Source organism: Zonotrichia leucophrys, chromosome 1A, assembly GCF_028769735.1.
Source record: "Zonotrichia leucophrys gambelii isolate GWCS_2022_RI chromosome 1A, RI_Zleu_2.0, whole genome shotgun sequence".
Lineage (NCBI taxonomy): Eukaryota > Metazoa > Chordata > Aves > Passeriformes > Passerellidae > Zonotrichia > Zonotrichia leucophrys.
In genome coordinates, this window is record NC_088170.1 from 43135137 (window position 1) to 43151526 (window position 16390).

Here is a 16390-nt window from a genome sequence, read left to right on the forward strand (position 1 = left end):
AATTCAACCCTCTCCTGATATAGATATTAGTCAAACAAATAATGTGAATGAATATACAGCCTTCTATAACTTCTTATCCATAACAGTTATTTTTCTGTAAACTAGTAAAAAAATGTGAAGGATAGGAAAACAAGTGACTACCATTCTTTGCTATGTAATCTGCATTAGAATTTATCAGTATGCTAGTGGGTCATTTCTTGACCCACAGCCTCTTAGTGTTTGAAATGGAACCATTTTTAGTCTTATTTGATAGCCTATAAAGGAAAGAAATGAAACTTTTAAATTTTATCCTTTCTTCCATTATACAGATAGCTTTGATTATTAAATTTTACTGGTACTAGTATCTGGTCAAGCAACTTCTGTTATGGGAAATTGTCAGGTTGCTGGCATTTTAATTGAAGCATTATACTTTACTCTTGTAATAATTCTGAAACTTTTAAGGTTATTTGGTTCTGGCTTGGATATTAAAGAAACCTAAAAACTTTAAGCATATAAATCACATTAAATTTAATGCAACTTAGACATCTAGCTCCCAGAAGAACCTTTGAATCCTTGCCCATTTTTCTTTTATTTTCTTTGGGGCTTTTTTTAGCATCAACAAAGCCACCAAAGTAAACTTGCTGCTGTTTTATGAGTGGAAAATAAGAACTGAAATATACTGCTAAATATTTTTAGGGTTTTAAGTATCTTGTCACTCATCCAATTCAACCTGAAAAGGCTTAGCTCTCAGCATGCAAGAAATCTCATTTCTTTAAAATTGCATGAATGTTGGCAATATGAGTATTCACATTACTTACATTATATCTTGGAAATACTTACTCATTTTGATTGAAATATGTACTTTAAGATAGGAGGAGTACCTTTGCCATAGGATTTTATGAAAGACTTTATTGTATTTCAACACAAAGAGTGGCATTATTTAATGTGAAACAATAAATAAAACAATAATAATACTGTAATTGCTTAACTTGCACAGTTTCTTCTTGTTCCTCCAAGTATTGTATCAGCAGAGCAGGCAGTAGGCACTGCCTGAATAGATTTAGTAACTGGAGGACTTAGACTATGTTCTGAAAGTTCAGAGCCCCAGACATGAAGGCTTGATCTTAGCAACTGAGATAATTCATTAAAACACTGGAGTTTACTGTAAAATTCAAAACCACCTGAAATTTGGTTCCATTAAACATTTTGAGGTACTGTCCTCATTTTCTGAATCAATAACCTGATTATTGACATGCTTTTAAGTACTGTACTGCTTATAGAATTTGTTTGATAGTTAAAAAAAGCCTATTAGGTCCGTTCTTATTCTGCTTGCAGGAAAATCTTTGTAGTTTTGCCTTTTTGAAAAGAAGTCATGACATATAAAACCACCTGTGGTAGGGCTGTGGTGGGCTGCTCAGATTGTGAACTTGGCTGACTGCCTAGTCATGGGAATGCTGAAGTCAGAGCATGGGAGGGGAGAGCCATGCATTCAACGAGAGGATTGAGACAACATGAATTTAAGTCATTTAACTTGCAGCCAGCCCTAAAGGGTGTTGTATCATGGTAAAATAGTACTATTATAATATGGTGTTAAAAGCTGGTGCTTTTGATTTTCCTTAAGACAAAGACTTTAGAAAAGTTTTAGGGTTACCATCTTTTACTGACATATGTAATAGAAGGCAGTGATTAGTAGGTCTTAACAGTAAAAAATTTTTCTAGTTAGAGTCTTGTTGATGGTTTTTTTTTGCAATCATGATCAGCAATCATCATGAAGTATTTCCTATATGGGAGGTTGTGTGTGCACCAATGTGTGCCATCATTAAAACCAGACAAATTATTTTATCTTAATATATATGGGGTGAATTTAAAGACTCTTTTTATACTTCACAGTTCATACTATAAAATAGTTAACAGGTCGTCTTTTCAGAACACACTGGGAAAACATTGATGCCTTTGGCATACTAATTTTGCCTATAGTCATCATTTAAAAATAGGCAGTAGACCTAAATAGTTTATGTGTTAATAATTTAATTTGTATTGCTACCATCTGAAAGGCAATGAATATAGTTACATTCAAAATTTAGACGTGAATATGTTGTTCCTTGTATCTGTTCTTTTGAACCTCTGTAGTGTATTTTTCCCCTTTCTCATTCAGATCATTGCATTAGTATTAAAGCTACAGGAATGTTTAGTGCTTTTTATCTCTTATCCAGTAAAATCTAGAAGGCCAGCACAAGGCATATTTTTCTTGGCACAAGCCAAGGGTATACCTTATTATGTTTCTTCTGTGTATATAAAAAACCCCATGATCTTGTGCATTTGGCATGGTTAAAATGAAAGGGGTATTTATTTATTCACCAATAAATATGCATAGCTGGAAACAATTATTTTCAAAGTATCATTCATATAAATTCTCCAAGCTGGCCTTTTTATTTATCTTGACATGTGGGTATCTGTGGGGGTATAAAAGCCAGCTATTCTTTAGTTGTGACTGTCCTTTAATTGCGTCTCCAGGATGCCTGTATATGAAATGTCATAATGATACCTCACTACATCTTGAAGTTGACCAACTAATACAGAGATGTTAGAGTGCCCAGGTAGCCAAGAAGGCAAATGGCATCCTGTCTTGTATGAGAAATAGTGTGGCCAGCAGCACCAAGGCAGTGATTGTGCCCTTGTGCTCAGCAATGGTGAGGCTGCACCTTGGGTTCTGTGTCCAGTTCTGGGCCCTTCACTCCAAGACACTGAGTGCCTGGAGCATGGCCAGAGAAAGGCAACAAGGCTGATGGAGGGTCTGGAGCACAAGTCATATGAGGAGTGGCTGAGGGAGCTGGAGGCATTTAACCTGGAAAAAATTAGGCTCAGGGGAACCTTACCATTGTGTATGACTACCTGTCAGGAGATTGTATTGAGTTGGGGAACAGTGTTGTCTCCCAAGTAACAAGTGAAGGACCAGGAAGGTTTAGAAAAAAATATGTGGTGGAGAGGGTTGTGAAGCATTGTAACAGGCTGCCCTGGGAAGCAGAGGAGTCACCATCCCTGGAGGTAAGTAAAAGATGTGCAGATATGGTGCTTAGGGGTAGGTTTTTATAGAGGACTTAGCAGTGTTTGGTTGAACTTAATAATTTTAAGGGTCTTTTCCTAACTAAGGGATTTTATTTTGCAGTATGTGGGCAGGCACATACTTGCCTGTCTTTACATTTCACTGCTGTTATTATTATTTACTACAATTTTTGTCTAGGTGGTGGTTGTTGTTGTTGATTCAATGATTAGACTTGTCTCTAAGACTTTCACTTCAGTAGTTCAAGAGGTGCTGCTAAGGTGAAGTCTTGGTACTGACCAATTATGATAAAGGCCTTCCTTTAAGCTGCTTGGGACCCATCTCATATAGGAATAGGAATGAGGAGCATAAGGAGACAATCTTGCCAAGCAACACTTGTGTTTCTCTGAGTAGCTTCTAACAGCCTGTCAATGGCTGTGTCTTCTGAAATGTTCTTTTAAGGTCGTTTCTTTTGGATTCTGAATGGAAGGATGGATTGACGTTGTGCTGTACATGATGGCATTTGATGTGATCTAACTGTGGTACGTATTTTCATTGAACAGTTGTAGATGGTGATGATCATGACTGTTACCATCTTCTGAATTACTGCAATATTAAAGGTGTATCTTTACACCCATCTCAGTTGCAGGTTAGAGGTGAGACAGAACACAGGCATTCCTGATGGAGTGTTCCCTGCTGGCAACTAAGCCCCACACAACCACTTCTCACTCCCCCGCCAACAGGATCAGGGAGAGAATCAGAAGGGTAAAAGCTAGAAACTCGTGGGTTGAGATAAAGACAGTTTAATAGGGAAAGCAAAGAATTTATTCAGTGCTTCCTATGGGGAGACAGGTGTTCAGCCATCTCCAGGAGAGCAAGGCCCCATCACACGTAATGGTTACTGGGGAAGACAAATGACATCACTCCAAATGTCCCCCCTTCCTCCTCCTTTCCCCCAGTGCATACACTGAGCACGATGGCACATGGTCTGGGATCTCCCTGTGGCCAGTTTGGGTCACCTGTCCTGGCTGTGTCTCCTCCCAGCCCCCCACGCACCCCCAGTCTCCTTCCCAGTGTGGCAGTAAGAAAAGCAGGAAAGGCCTTGGCTCTGTGTAAGCTCTGCTCAGCAATAACAAAAACATCTCTGTATTATCAACCCTGTGGTCAGCACAAATCCAAAACATAGCCCTATACCAGCTAGTATGAAGATAATATTTCTACCCTAGCCAAAACCAACACAAAAGACAACTCAGGCTTTAAAAGGCATGTATGTATTCTTTCCTTTTGCCTCCACTAAAGCACTCCATGAGGTGACATGTAGAACCTCTACTTGGTTAACTGAGGGGATCGCAGCTTGAACGGGATTTGGGTGAGGGAGCTGTAGATGACATAAAACTTACAGGGGAAAAAATTGGGAAGTCTGAGGCGTAGGTATACTTGTGCAAGTTTGCATGAGAAGTCTTTGCTGCCGTGAGGATCTACTTGTGGAAGTCAGTTTTGTACAGAAATATGCATGCAACAGAATAGGAGTAGCACCAACAGAAATAACATGGCTCTTTCTCTGAAGCAGTAGCTGCTCATATATCTCATTACTTCAGACAATTTTTGGGTCTTATGAAGTATATGATAGAATCAATATGACACTGGAAAATGTGAAGGAGAAATCTCCCAGATCCTGGATATCTTACATGCTTTCAGCACTACAGTGATACATAGAAGTTTCTGGAGCCTTCAAAAGACATCCAAGCTATGAAGTGATGCTGTGTTTCTTTCAGGGGATATAAATTTCAGGGGATATATTTTCTTGGTACCATGCTTGTGTATACCAGACAAGAGGAAAGAAAATGAGATCTTGTGATACAATGTTTAGGGGGGAAAAAAGGAAGGAAAAAAGAGCTAAACAAGATATATCCAATTGGATTTGGATGTATCATTTACTTACCTTCCAGCCTCTAGGGGTACTTGCTTGTTTATCAGTGCCTTTTCTAAGTAGGGTGTTTTGCCTCTATTCAGTCACACTTTCGTGGACAGTTGCAACAGGATTGTCAAGAAAAACTCAACTTTGTGACCAAGTTGCTTCCAGTAAACTGGCAGCCACAGCTGTCTGACTAATCTTTCACACTTCCATGAAAATAAAAGCTGTGATCCTTCCACTAAAGTGTAACTAGTTTAATTTATATTTTTTCCCCATTCTCTGTTGTATTCTGATGTGAAGGCTGGTTTTAAGAGTTTGAAAAATCTTTTGAAACTAATTTCACTTTATCTTGGCTATTATCTCCTACTTCTCTGAAGCCTGGATTTAGATCACTGTAAACCAAGTGGATCTGGAAATTGTAAAGAAATTGTGTATGCTATTAAATTCCTATCCCATTTCATCATCCGTTTTTATGAATGCCTCCAATAAGAGATGACTGAGAGTGGTATCCTTAGAATACAGGAGAAGGGAGTACTTACCTCTTAATTTTTTTTCACTGAAAATAAGAATCTTATATTCCAGATCTTTGACAGTTTCCTGCATCACTGTAAAATTTCAAGTCTCTGTGGATTATTTTAGTCTGCCTAGTTCCTTAGGTAAATCTTCAAGTTTGATTTGTGGTTATCAGTTTTCAGGACATTTCTCTTCACAGTTGTTCAACATGCTGGGAATGTATACTGAACTTTGCTGGTAAGAGCATCTTGTTATCAGCATAGAGTCTTGTTCTTGATCTTTTCAAAGCAGTGATAATAACTAAATGTTTGGAGGTCATGGTCATGAGGCAAAGGATCCATAGTTTGGCTCAAACATAGGATTAATGAGAGCAGCGTTATATTATATTTAGCATGAACTTAGTTTCTCTCATAATGGAAACAGGTATGTTTCAGATTTTGGCAGGAACTGCAGACTTCTGGCATCTACATGACATTATTTCAGTCCTCAGCTATTCTGCAGAGAGATAACCAGCACATAATTCAGATGGTGCATAGATATAGTGTTGAAAGTCCTGCAACAGATTCTCTTCAGGCATGCAATGAGATATTTTTCTCTCATATACTTACTCAGTCTGATGCAGCTCTGAGGTATGAGTAACTACTTTTGTGTTTTGAAGATACACTCTTGCTCAAATATTTTAAATGGACATTAGGTCAACAGACAGGATGGAGGACTCTTGTCTCTGTGTTTTGTGTTGGTTTCTATGCCTCCTCTATGTTTCCAGATTTTGTCAGCAGGATAACCTTGACAGAAAGCACTTGCACAGCAGTAAAAGATTTTTTTCAAAGAACTATTAATGTATATGAGGGAACATCAATCAACTACGGTATAAGTACTACTACAACTATGAACAAGAACTGCTAAGTTTTAGTTACAAGAAGGCTCCAGCCTTAACTCCTTGCCTGGATCATTCTAATCACCCAGGAGCGGAAATTATCTCTACTATAGCAGAGGAGGCATTTCGGAAACTTAAGGCTAACTTTGCACTGAAGGTTGAAAGTCACAGTTTAGGCATTCAGGCATTGTTTGGTGTTGGCTGAACCTGGTTAACTCTCCCATTCAGTTCTCAATCCCTTTGCCTATTCTACCTGATATATATAGCCTTAGAGTACTGGGCAAGTCATGTGTTGGTTTTTGTTGATTGTGTAACTACCTCAGATGACCTGCATGCTCTTTACTTGACAGCCAGTGAAATGCATCTGGTTCCTGAGCTTCAGAGCTTTCTGTTCCAAAACCAGACACTAACTAGACTGATTTACAAGTTAATTAAGATATGTTTCTGACTAATTTAGTGGCATTCTGTGATGGAGTAACTGCACCAGGGGCAAGGAAAGAACTCTGCCTGGTCATCTGTAAAGCCTTTGATACAGCCCCCCACTGCAATCTGTCCAGTAAATTGGAAAGATGTGGATTTGATGCATGGACTGTTAGATGGATAAGGAATTGACTGGATGGCCAGTCCGAAGAGGTATCATCAATGGCTCAATGTCCAAACAGAAACCAGTAATGAGTGGTGTCCCTCAAGGGTCCATATTGGAACCAACACTTTTTAATATCTTCATCAATGACACTGGCAGTATAATTTTGTGCACCCTCAGCAAGTTTTCAGGTGACACCAAGTTCAGTTATTCAGTTGAGTTGCTTGAGGGAAGGGATGCCTTCTGGAGAGGCTTGAGGAGTGGGCCTGTGTGAATCCATGAAGGTCTACAAGGACAAGTGCAACAACCATGTCCAGTGAAAAAAGTCTATGTTAGTGCTATACACATGTAATCTTCTTGTATAAGTTTATACTGTAACAAATTCTCAGTTGTAAGTGACTCTTATAGCAGCTTAAATGGTATTAGAATCAATCCTTGGAACAAGTGTCTTCCAGTTCTTGGAATAAGCCAAAGATCCTCACAGGTCTCATCTCAGATTCCTCTCTGACATGATTTTAGAATGCCATATGAACCCATATTCTGTTTCTTCTTTGCTGAAGAAAAGTAAAAATTGAAAGAGCTGGGCTGGAATGAATCTGCCTTAGCCTCATACATCTGAAAATTAAACATCTTTTCTCTTTCCGTAGTAAAGGGATGAAGAAATGAAATAGCTGCTCTTCATGTCTTGTATGAAAATGTATGTTTAAATACATATCTCTAGATAGTCATGTCTACAGAATAGTTCATCCCTTCTCCTTCTCAATTGACCATCATAGGGAGCAAACCTATAGAAATTTGCTCCATATAGGTTACATGAGTTGAGATGGATGTGATAATTGTGTTGTTGTAAAACAGCAGTTCCTATAGGAGCATACTTTGACGGTGGAGAGGATAAAGGTCCAGAAATATCCTTTCTAAGTTTATCAAAGTGGATTTCAAAGTAGAAGAATACATTATGAGCTTGATTGTGGTTAAGTAATTTTGATATTAGAAAAATGATAGTTTATTCCACTCAATTCTGCCTAAATTTTGCTTGAGCATTTCAGATACCTTTTGTAAAGGCTTCTGAGTTTGTCCATGCCCAATGGATTCAGCACTTTTGTATTTGAGAGATGTTCCTTATTCCCACCTAAGAGTAATTGGCTACTTGCTGGTTAGTTACCAAGAAAGGAGTCTTTATGGAAAGAAGCAAACAATAGCTGTACTTCTCTGAAATATGTTCTCCACATGGGTTCTGAAGCCCCTACTCTTATTGAATCCTCTACTTCCAGCTTGTTTGTCAACAAAGGAATGAAGGACAGTACTGCATATTGTGTTGTCCCCAGTTTAGAGAAAGGTAGGGCATGAGTTGGGAGCCCCAGTTCTAAGTTTTAGCAGTATTACTTGACCTGAGGTAAATAGAATTTATACACTGCAAGGCTGTGGTTTCACAAGCAATTTGAGCCAGTTCAAGTGGCTCAAAAGACTTCTGAAAGAAGTCTGTTCTTCTTCCCCTTTCCCTCTGTCAGCACTTATGTTGGAGACTGCACAAGAAATGAGAGCATATTGACCAGTATAATGTGATTAAAAAAACCCCCAAAATTTGCAGTTGTATCAGTTCCTTGATCACTTTGGAGCCTTGCAGCCTTAGCACAAGCTTGAAGGGAGGAAAGGCAGTACTTCTGTGTTTGGTGGCAACTCTTGTTTGCATAAGGCTGTCATTCGACTACTGCTTTAAGCCAGAATTCACATGGATGAGGTATCTGAAGCTGTTACTTGGAGTGCATAAATGTTTTATACTGTTTTTATGAAAAATAACTTTCAAAGTAGTTCACTTTGAAAGTTGCATGGAATTGACTCATGAATTTTACTATCTGTCTGCAAGAGTATGTATAAAAATGCCTGTTGGGTATATAAATACAAATGTTATGAATGCAGAAAGATACCTTTGTATATGTCATGTTTATTTTTTATACAGTTTTACAGCTCAGTCTAGCTTTCATTAAGAGCAAGATAAAAACTTATTTGTTCAAAGTTGCTTTTTAAGACTCTCTAATATTTCCATTGATTCTGCAAATCATCCATATAAAGCAGCTTATGCCTCACAGTCACAGTAACAGTACTTTTTTCCTTTCTTTGATATTTTATCAATAAACTATATAAGTGTACTTTTTACATTATCATTTCAACATGTTGTCTGTCTGTTTGGAAATGACTATAGTGAAGATATTTGCATATTAAAAACTGAGAAATTTTTTTTTTGTCACCGTGTCCTTGGGTAGAAGGTACAGTTGGATGCATGAGATACCTGTTGTGTAGTGGCTTGGTTTGCTTTGGTAATTTGTTTGTTTCATTTAAAGAGATAGTTTACCAGGTGAGTTTAATACTCTAATCTTCTTTTTTTCTCTTTAGGTTGCAGCTATTTATAAAGATTCAAGTATTGGAAATCTTGTAAATATAGTTATTGTCAAATTAATTGTAATTCACAATGAGCAGGTAAGAAAAAGAAATGTTTAAAAGATTTCTTTCTTATATTAGAAACAAAATGCAGGAACTTACATTGTAATTACAATGTTGGTTTTTTTTTAGTTTAAATATAAAATATTTTTTTAACTACATAATTTTGTTTTAAAATAGGAAACAATATGTCAAATGCAATGTTAACTTCAAGGCCTGTATTTAATGCCTGTATTTTCCTGTCTGTATTAGTAAGTCCATTTGACCTATACTGACATAAATCAGATAGTATATGAAAGCTTATGGCAGAACTACCTGTAGTGTGGTTGTGCTCATGGAAACATGACAGGAAAATAGCACTTTTTATAGAGGGTTTCAATGGAAGGCTTTCAGCCCTAACAGCTGTAGTATTTTAAGATTGTAAGAAGTACTTGCTTTTCAAATATGTGGATTTATATTTATTTATTATAAATGTCTTGTCACTATATTTGCTAATATTGAACACATGGTAAATGCTCACATACGTTGTTATAATAATGGGTTCTTATGACTGATGACTTGTAGATGAATTCAGATCTGACACTTCAAAAAATGTGCTGAGGGAATTCTTATGTCAAGTCCTGCTGACCTTCTTTCCATGCACAAGTCATTACTTTGTAGATTATCAGCACAAATGACAATGCAGTAAGTACAAGTGCATGAATATTGAAGCCCTTATTTGATGTTTTTTGGCCATTTCTTGCTTAGGAAGGACCAGCTATCACTTTTAATGCAGCTACCACTCTGCGTAATTTTTGCTTATGGCAGCAAGCACAAAACACTTTGGATGATACTCACCCTTCTCATCACGATACTGCTGTTCTCATCACGAGGTACAGTATCTAAAATAGCCACAGTTACCCACCTAGGTGAGACAAATGCTTCAGTTTTGTTTTTACAATATAATCTTTCAACCATTCCACTGACATTATTCATAGATAAGTGAATAACACTATCTTGCCCTTCCAAAACACTGATTATCAATATGTGAGCAATTACTCTGACATTGCTATATTGATAGATAAGCATCTGATTATCCTTCCATTAGTGATAGAAATTAATAAGACCTGCAAGTATTGCAAGGAAGTTAAATCTCTAGTTTTGGTACATATATGTGATAGGGGAGGAGTGTTGTTAGAGTCAGCTGAAGGATGCAGTGGCAGACAGCTCCTGATAGTCTGATGTAATCAGAACTATGAAAAGCTTAAAATGGAAAGCATATAAATATTAGTATCTTTTCTGCCTGTACACCAGTCACCTCTGTGATGGTTCTGATGTTCATCCATTGGAATAGTCTCTTTTTCACTGATTTTTCCCTCAGTAAGGTTTCAAGTATACTGCAATTTGCATGTTTTTCAGCATCATTTCATACTTAAGCTACCTTCTGCTTTCTAGAGAAAGAACATAATATATTTTTATTCTTTGCATGCTAGATAAAAGGCATCACTGTGGGCTTAGTCTGGTGAATTTAAATCACTTCTTTCACTAGAATACAAATGGTTTGAATGGCCTGTAACATTAAAAAATGAGAATCAGATTTGCAATTGCTGTAACTAATGTAGCAACAGTGAAATACTTTTCAAATATTCTTTTATATACTGTAATGATTTGAAATAAATATTTTCTTTCAAGGGAAGATATCTGCAGAGCTAGAGAGAAGTGTGATACTCTTGGTGAGTTACTCTTTTTCATCAGTATGATTTTACATATATAAGAATAGCAGTGTCAATATTGGTTTAGGAATAAGTCAGAAAATAGATACAAAATTTAAACCACACAGACAAAAATAATGGTTTCCCATTTCTTGGTGCTATTCTCTCCTGGCATATACTTTGGTGCCAGGTGGGTGTTTGTTTTGTGTAAATTTGCTGCATACTTGAAGCACAACTTTTGACTTGAGTGCCATAATGTATGTAATGCATGGCAATATGTGAAAATTCATTCCCTTAAGCTTTTATATAAGGATTCAATTTTGCAGGTTTAGCAGAGCTAGGTACAATGTGTGACCCACTGCGCAGTTGTTCTGTAAGTGAAGAAAATGGATTGAGTGCTGCTTTTACTATAGCACATGAGCTTGGACATGTGTAAGTACCTATTTCTTGGCAGGTAATTTTTTTTTTTGTTTTAAATTTCCTTTTAAATGTGACCAATTTTCAGCAGTGGGCTTTGCATTTCTAAGAGGGTGCAGTTTGATATGGCCTTTCAGAAGAGTCATTATTTTTGCCCCTTGCAGTGAGCCTGGTTTGGAAATTGTGAGTTTTATAATTTGGTTGGTATCCTGAATTCTAGCAAAATCTGTCCAAAAGATGAATTCTGTCCTTTTGTCATACGAACTGGTTGGACACTGGGACATACTCTAGGTAGTACAACATGGTCCTGTTAACTCTAAGCGTATTCTAGTCTGTAAGGAATTTACCTTTAAGAAAATACAATTGTTAATATAACACAGAAATATTCTTCCTTGTGTTTGATCCTTTCAGAGTACAGTAGAGTAACACAAAGAGAAATACTTTACACTGAAAAATAAGAGGAGATGACAGCATTTTATTTTATGAAGCATACCTCATCAGTGATGGCAGAAAGGTGCTATACTCTAGCTCCATGAGCATGCTGCAGTGTAGGTAACAACGACCGTACAGAGCTCAGTAGCTAGCTTGTTCATTTTCTTGTGCCTGCAAGTCCACTTAGACACATGCTATTTGTCTTGGTACTTGAACTGAGAGAGTAATGTAAGATGTTAGTTGCATTGAGTATGATATTGATGTGCTCTGCAGTTTTTGTTTCTGAGTAGTAAGAGTTATGATGTGAGTGTTGGGGTTGCATGTTGTGAACAGACCAGCCATGTCCTGTATACTCAGTTGAGGACATGAGTTGTTCCTTTATAGTGTTGCACTCCTAAAACACTGGAATTTTTCTGGTAAGCTAAAAAAATATGTTACTTGTACAATTCTTCCTGTACCCACCACTATACAACTAGGAGCATTTGGATAAGGGGATAATTATGTAAGTCATTTTAAAGATACCTATTGCCAAAAGGTCAGATAGATGCATTAAGTCCCATTAAATTTTAAGGCATTCTCAAACTCAAAATTCAAGCATTTGCTGCTGCAGCAAAGAAAGTTTCAGTTAATTGCTGAATTTGTTTTGGAGTTTATCTCTTTTGCTTTTTAGGTTTAATGTGCCTCATGATGATAGTTTCAAATGTAAAGAAGCTGGAATTAAACACCAATATCATGTGATGGCTCCAACTTTAAATTATCATACAAGTCCATGGACCTGGTCAAAATGCAGTCAAAAATACATCACTGAATTTCTTGAGTAAGTATCAATATAATGCTATGGTTTGGAGTGGAGTTTTTTGCTTGTTTGTTTTTTTTTTTTTTCCCTTACCAATTTCATTTATTTCTGAGAAGTATTTTGAAGGTATTGCTTAAATATAGTTTTTGCACTGTTCTTTGGTTTAACCACTGACTTGCAGGGCCTCAGTCCTCCAGAAAAATACATGTATTTAACTTTTTTTGTGAATTATAACCATTAAAGTTGCTCTGAACATGTAATGCTTGGAAAATTTTTTTTAATGTAGTGGTATTTTTTATTGAAAATACCTTTAGGATTATTTTAGTAGGTTGGAAAAGGCACCCTTTATTTTCTAAAGTTTTTATCTTAAAAATAAGTGATGGGTATAATTTAGGTAGTACCATTTTTTCCTTTTTTAAAACATGAGGAAAAACCCCATTTAATTTTATTTGTGGATCTAAATGCAAAATACAAAAAAGGAAAATCAAGTGACCTGGTACATTTCTTTATATTCATTAATTCAGTTAAAGTCATTATACAGGCAAGTAGGCATGCAAACCCATAACTCTGCTGAGATATGCATGTGTCAAATGTTGTGTGAATAGTGAGAAGGTTCCCAATGAGTTGAGTGATTTATTCACATTTTGTTCCTGTTTTACAACAGTACTGGTTATGGTGAGTGCCTCCTAGACAAACCTAGTGGAGAAACATACCATCTCTCCTCTCAGCTGCCTGGGTCAATGTATGATGTCAACAAGCAGTGTGAGCTTACTTTTGGTATCGGGTCACAAGTATGCCCTTACATGGTGAGTGAAAAACAGACAAAGTTATGCTTAATCTAGGCTAAAAAAATTACTGAAAAGTACTGGTTTTGGAATGATTTTATCCTGAAATAAGTAAAATTTCAGGTTATATTGTTTTGAAGTGGAAGAGTTCAGTATACAGCATTGCAATTTCACATATGAGAAATCTATAGCAATAGAAAATAGGTTTAATTAATTTTGATTTCCATATCTATGAATGTGAGAATTCTTTTAAAATATCTAAAGCTGCATATGCTAAAGTTTCCTGCAACAACTTAAAGGAATTTATTTCAGCACTTCCTGAAAATGTTTTCATAATATCTTACATTAGCATGTCTTGCTTCTCTGCTTCTTTTAATGCTTTTTAGAAACTTACAACTTAAAAATAGACTATCTCAAACATTTCTTCTAAATGTTTGTTCCAAATTGTAGATTCCCTCTACTTTGTCAGAGTCCAAAAATATTTTCATGCCTGACAGTTTTGTATACAAAACTGAGAGAAAACTCAAACAGTTTAGTACTGAAACTTAAGTTGTATCTTGAAAACTTAATGTGGCCGTTGCAATATAAACACAAATATAGCACTTTATTCACTGCTGACAAGATTTCAGGTAGAGTTAGATTTTGGAGCAACTTGTAAAATTCCTCTACCAGCATTGTATGTCTTGTTGGAGCTGTTTAAAGAAGAGCATTTAAGCTCAAATTCAAACTGAATTAAGTGGAGCTTTTTGGTGAGGTAAAATGTTGTATAAAGAGGGATCAGACTTTGTGAAAATATTAAAGGAAAGGAAAAGGGGATTTCAAACACCTGAAGATAGTGTTACTGAAAGCTGATTTATAAATTTGTTTAATCTGTAAGGGTTATTTGTCTATTAAGAGTCTTTTAGCAATTTGAAAATGAGGCTTTCTGCTTAATTTTCTAGACAGTACATTTAGGGTCCTCTTCTGAGGGATTCAATGGGAACTGTTGTGTGTAGTATTACCCATAACCTCTTACACTTTTAAATAAATTTCCTACTGAAGTAGAAAATGAAGTTATCTATTAATCTGATGGGATCAATTTCAGAAATTCCACATTCCTGCTTGGTCTTAAGCAAAATCTGTTTTGGTTCTGTGGGACTTTATCTGTGAAAAAATGGTAGTACAATAGCAAACCCTAAGCCTGCATGGTGTGAGAAAATAAAAATAACACAATCAATAAAACAATAAAAGAATCACAACTAATGTCTAAAATGATATTGCCAGTGCAAAAAAAATAACCTGGTTTTCTTTTTAGAAACAATGCAAACGCTTATGGTGCACAAGCACAGAGGGTGTTCACAAGGGTTGTCGTACTCAGCACATGCCTTTGGCTGATGGAACAGCTTGTGGTATAGGCATGGTAAGCTTTGTTTTGTTTCTCAGTACTTGCAATTTCGGATGTAGGTAAGAAAGATGAGTGCTTGCTCTGTGGCAATACTGTGCCTATAGACTGCTGATGGTGTGAAAATTGCCTACCTGACTTTACATGCTGTTTGTCTTAGTTCTGTAATCTTGTGACATAAAAACCCGCAGTTTGTCTGTTCGGAGTAATTATGAAAGTTTACAGATGCCACACTGGTTTAAAATAGGTGAAGGAAGTCAGGGGAAAGTTGACATCTTTCCTTCTGTTTGAAATGTTCAGCTCATGCATACGTTGTTTTTTTCCTGATTGGTAGGGTCCAAAGTAAAATTATCTGAAATATGACATCCTTAAGCTGTGTTTCCCCCAGTTCATCTTGTAGAGGCTGTTTATCGAACCAGCACAAATTAAGTATGAGTCACTTAGGTACAGGTGTATGCTTTTTGTAAGAGGGAGACTTTGGATTCTGGTCTCAGATATTTATATCTGCACTGTATCTGTTTCAGAGAAAATATGAAAACATGTGTCAGTAGCTCTTCACCCGCTCCAGGAAGTGCCTTTAGCACACATAACTCATGTTCATTTTCTCTTTCCTACTGTAACATAACTCAGGATATTTGGGTCTGTTCAGTGCTAGAAACAGAAGCTCTCTTCTCATTTATACCCCTATGTGTAAGACTTCCTGGCTGCTTGAAGATTAAATGCTTTGACAGATTAAAGAAAAAGAAGTGGAAACTGTGTTTCCTATATTCTGCTCATTGGTTTATTTGGTAAGGAGTTTTTGGGTGATAAGGGTGCTACTCACTGCTTCTTCATTTGCAAGTCTTTGAATTCTAATCCTGATCTGTAAAATTGGACAATATAGCCTTCCTTGGGATGTCCATAAGGGTCATGAATATCTTATTACTAGATATAGTCAAGGCACTTACAGAACCTCGATAGAAACAGAAGCAATGGCAGAGGCTACTAGTTGTATCCAGTTTCCAGTGAAGATTTGCGGCTATTAGTTTTGGATTTGTATGTGGTTTGGGAAGTGAATAAAAATAAGGTGCTTAAGTTCTTTACTGGTCTAGTATTTGTCTTCTTCATGTCTTACTTCACCACCAGCAAACAGAAGTGTTTTCTTATTTGTCAGGGTATTGTGAGAATAAATTTTTTTGAGATTTTACATGGTAAGGTATGACAATGATTATCTTAAGTGTGGGTGGTTTATTATGTTGAGCTGCTTTTATACAGTAGTGTGCTTTGGCGGCTTCAGGGGGCAATGTGGGAGCAATCTTAATTTTTTTAAAAATAATTTTATATGTTCAAAAATTATTAAAAGCTCTAATTTAATTTCCTTGTATAATAGACAGCTACATTTCACTCAGTTATTTCTAATTTTTCCCCAATAACTTTTAATCTTACGAGATTCTATGTTTGGTAAGACACTATTAATGAGGAATTTGAAAATAGTGTTTTAATGGAAAACAAATGTAGTGGGTAAACTGTCTCAAATGGCTTCTTTCTGTTTTGCAAGATTAGAAA

The 16390-nt window shown here is 36.4% G+C and overlaps 1 protein-coding gene across 4 annotated transcripts in view; it reads left to right on the plus strand.

Moving 5' to 3' along the window:
* ADAMTS20 (ADAM metallopeptidase with thrombospondin type 1 motif 20) overlaps positions 1–16390 on the plus strand; it is an 86539-nt gene that overhangs the window by 18060 nt on the left and 52089 nt on the right. For all 4 annotated transcript variants that reach the window (XR_010438690.1, XM_064702576.1, XM_064702575.1 and 1 more), the window contains exons 5-11: positions 9299–9382; positions 10091–10215; positions 11015–11055; positions 11361–11466; positions 12554–12700; positions 13344–13485; positions 14759–14863. Coding sequence is in view for 3 of the 4 variants with exons in the window: in XM_064702576.1 (XP_064558646.1) it covers positions 9299–9382; positions 10091–10215; positions 11015–11055; positions 11361–11466; positions 12554–12700; positions 13344–13485; positions 14759–14863 (750 nt within the window). In the remaining variant the exon portion in view is untranslated. The remainder of the gene's footprint in view (positions 1–9298; positions 9383–10090; positions 10216–11014; positions 11056–11360; positions 11467–12553; positions 12701–13343; positions 13486–14758; positions 14864–16390) is intronic.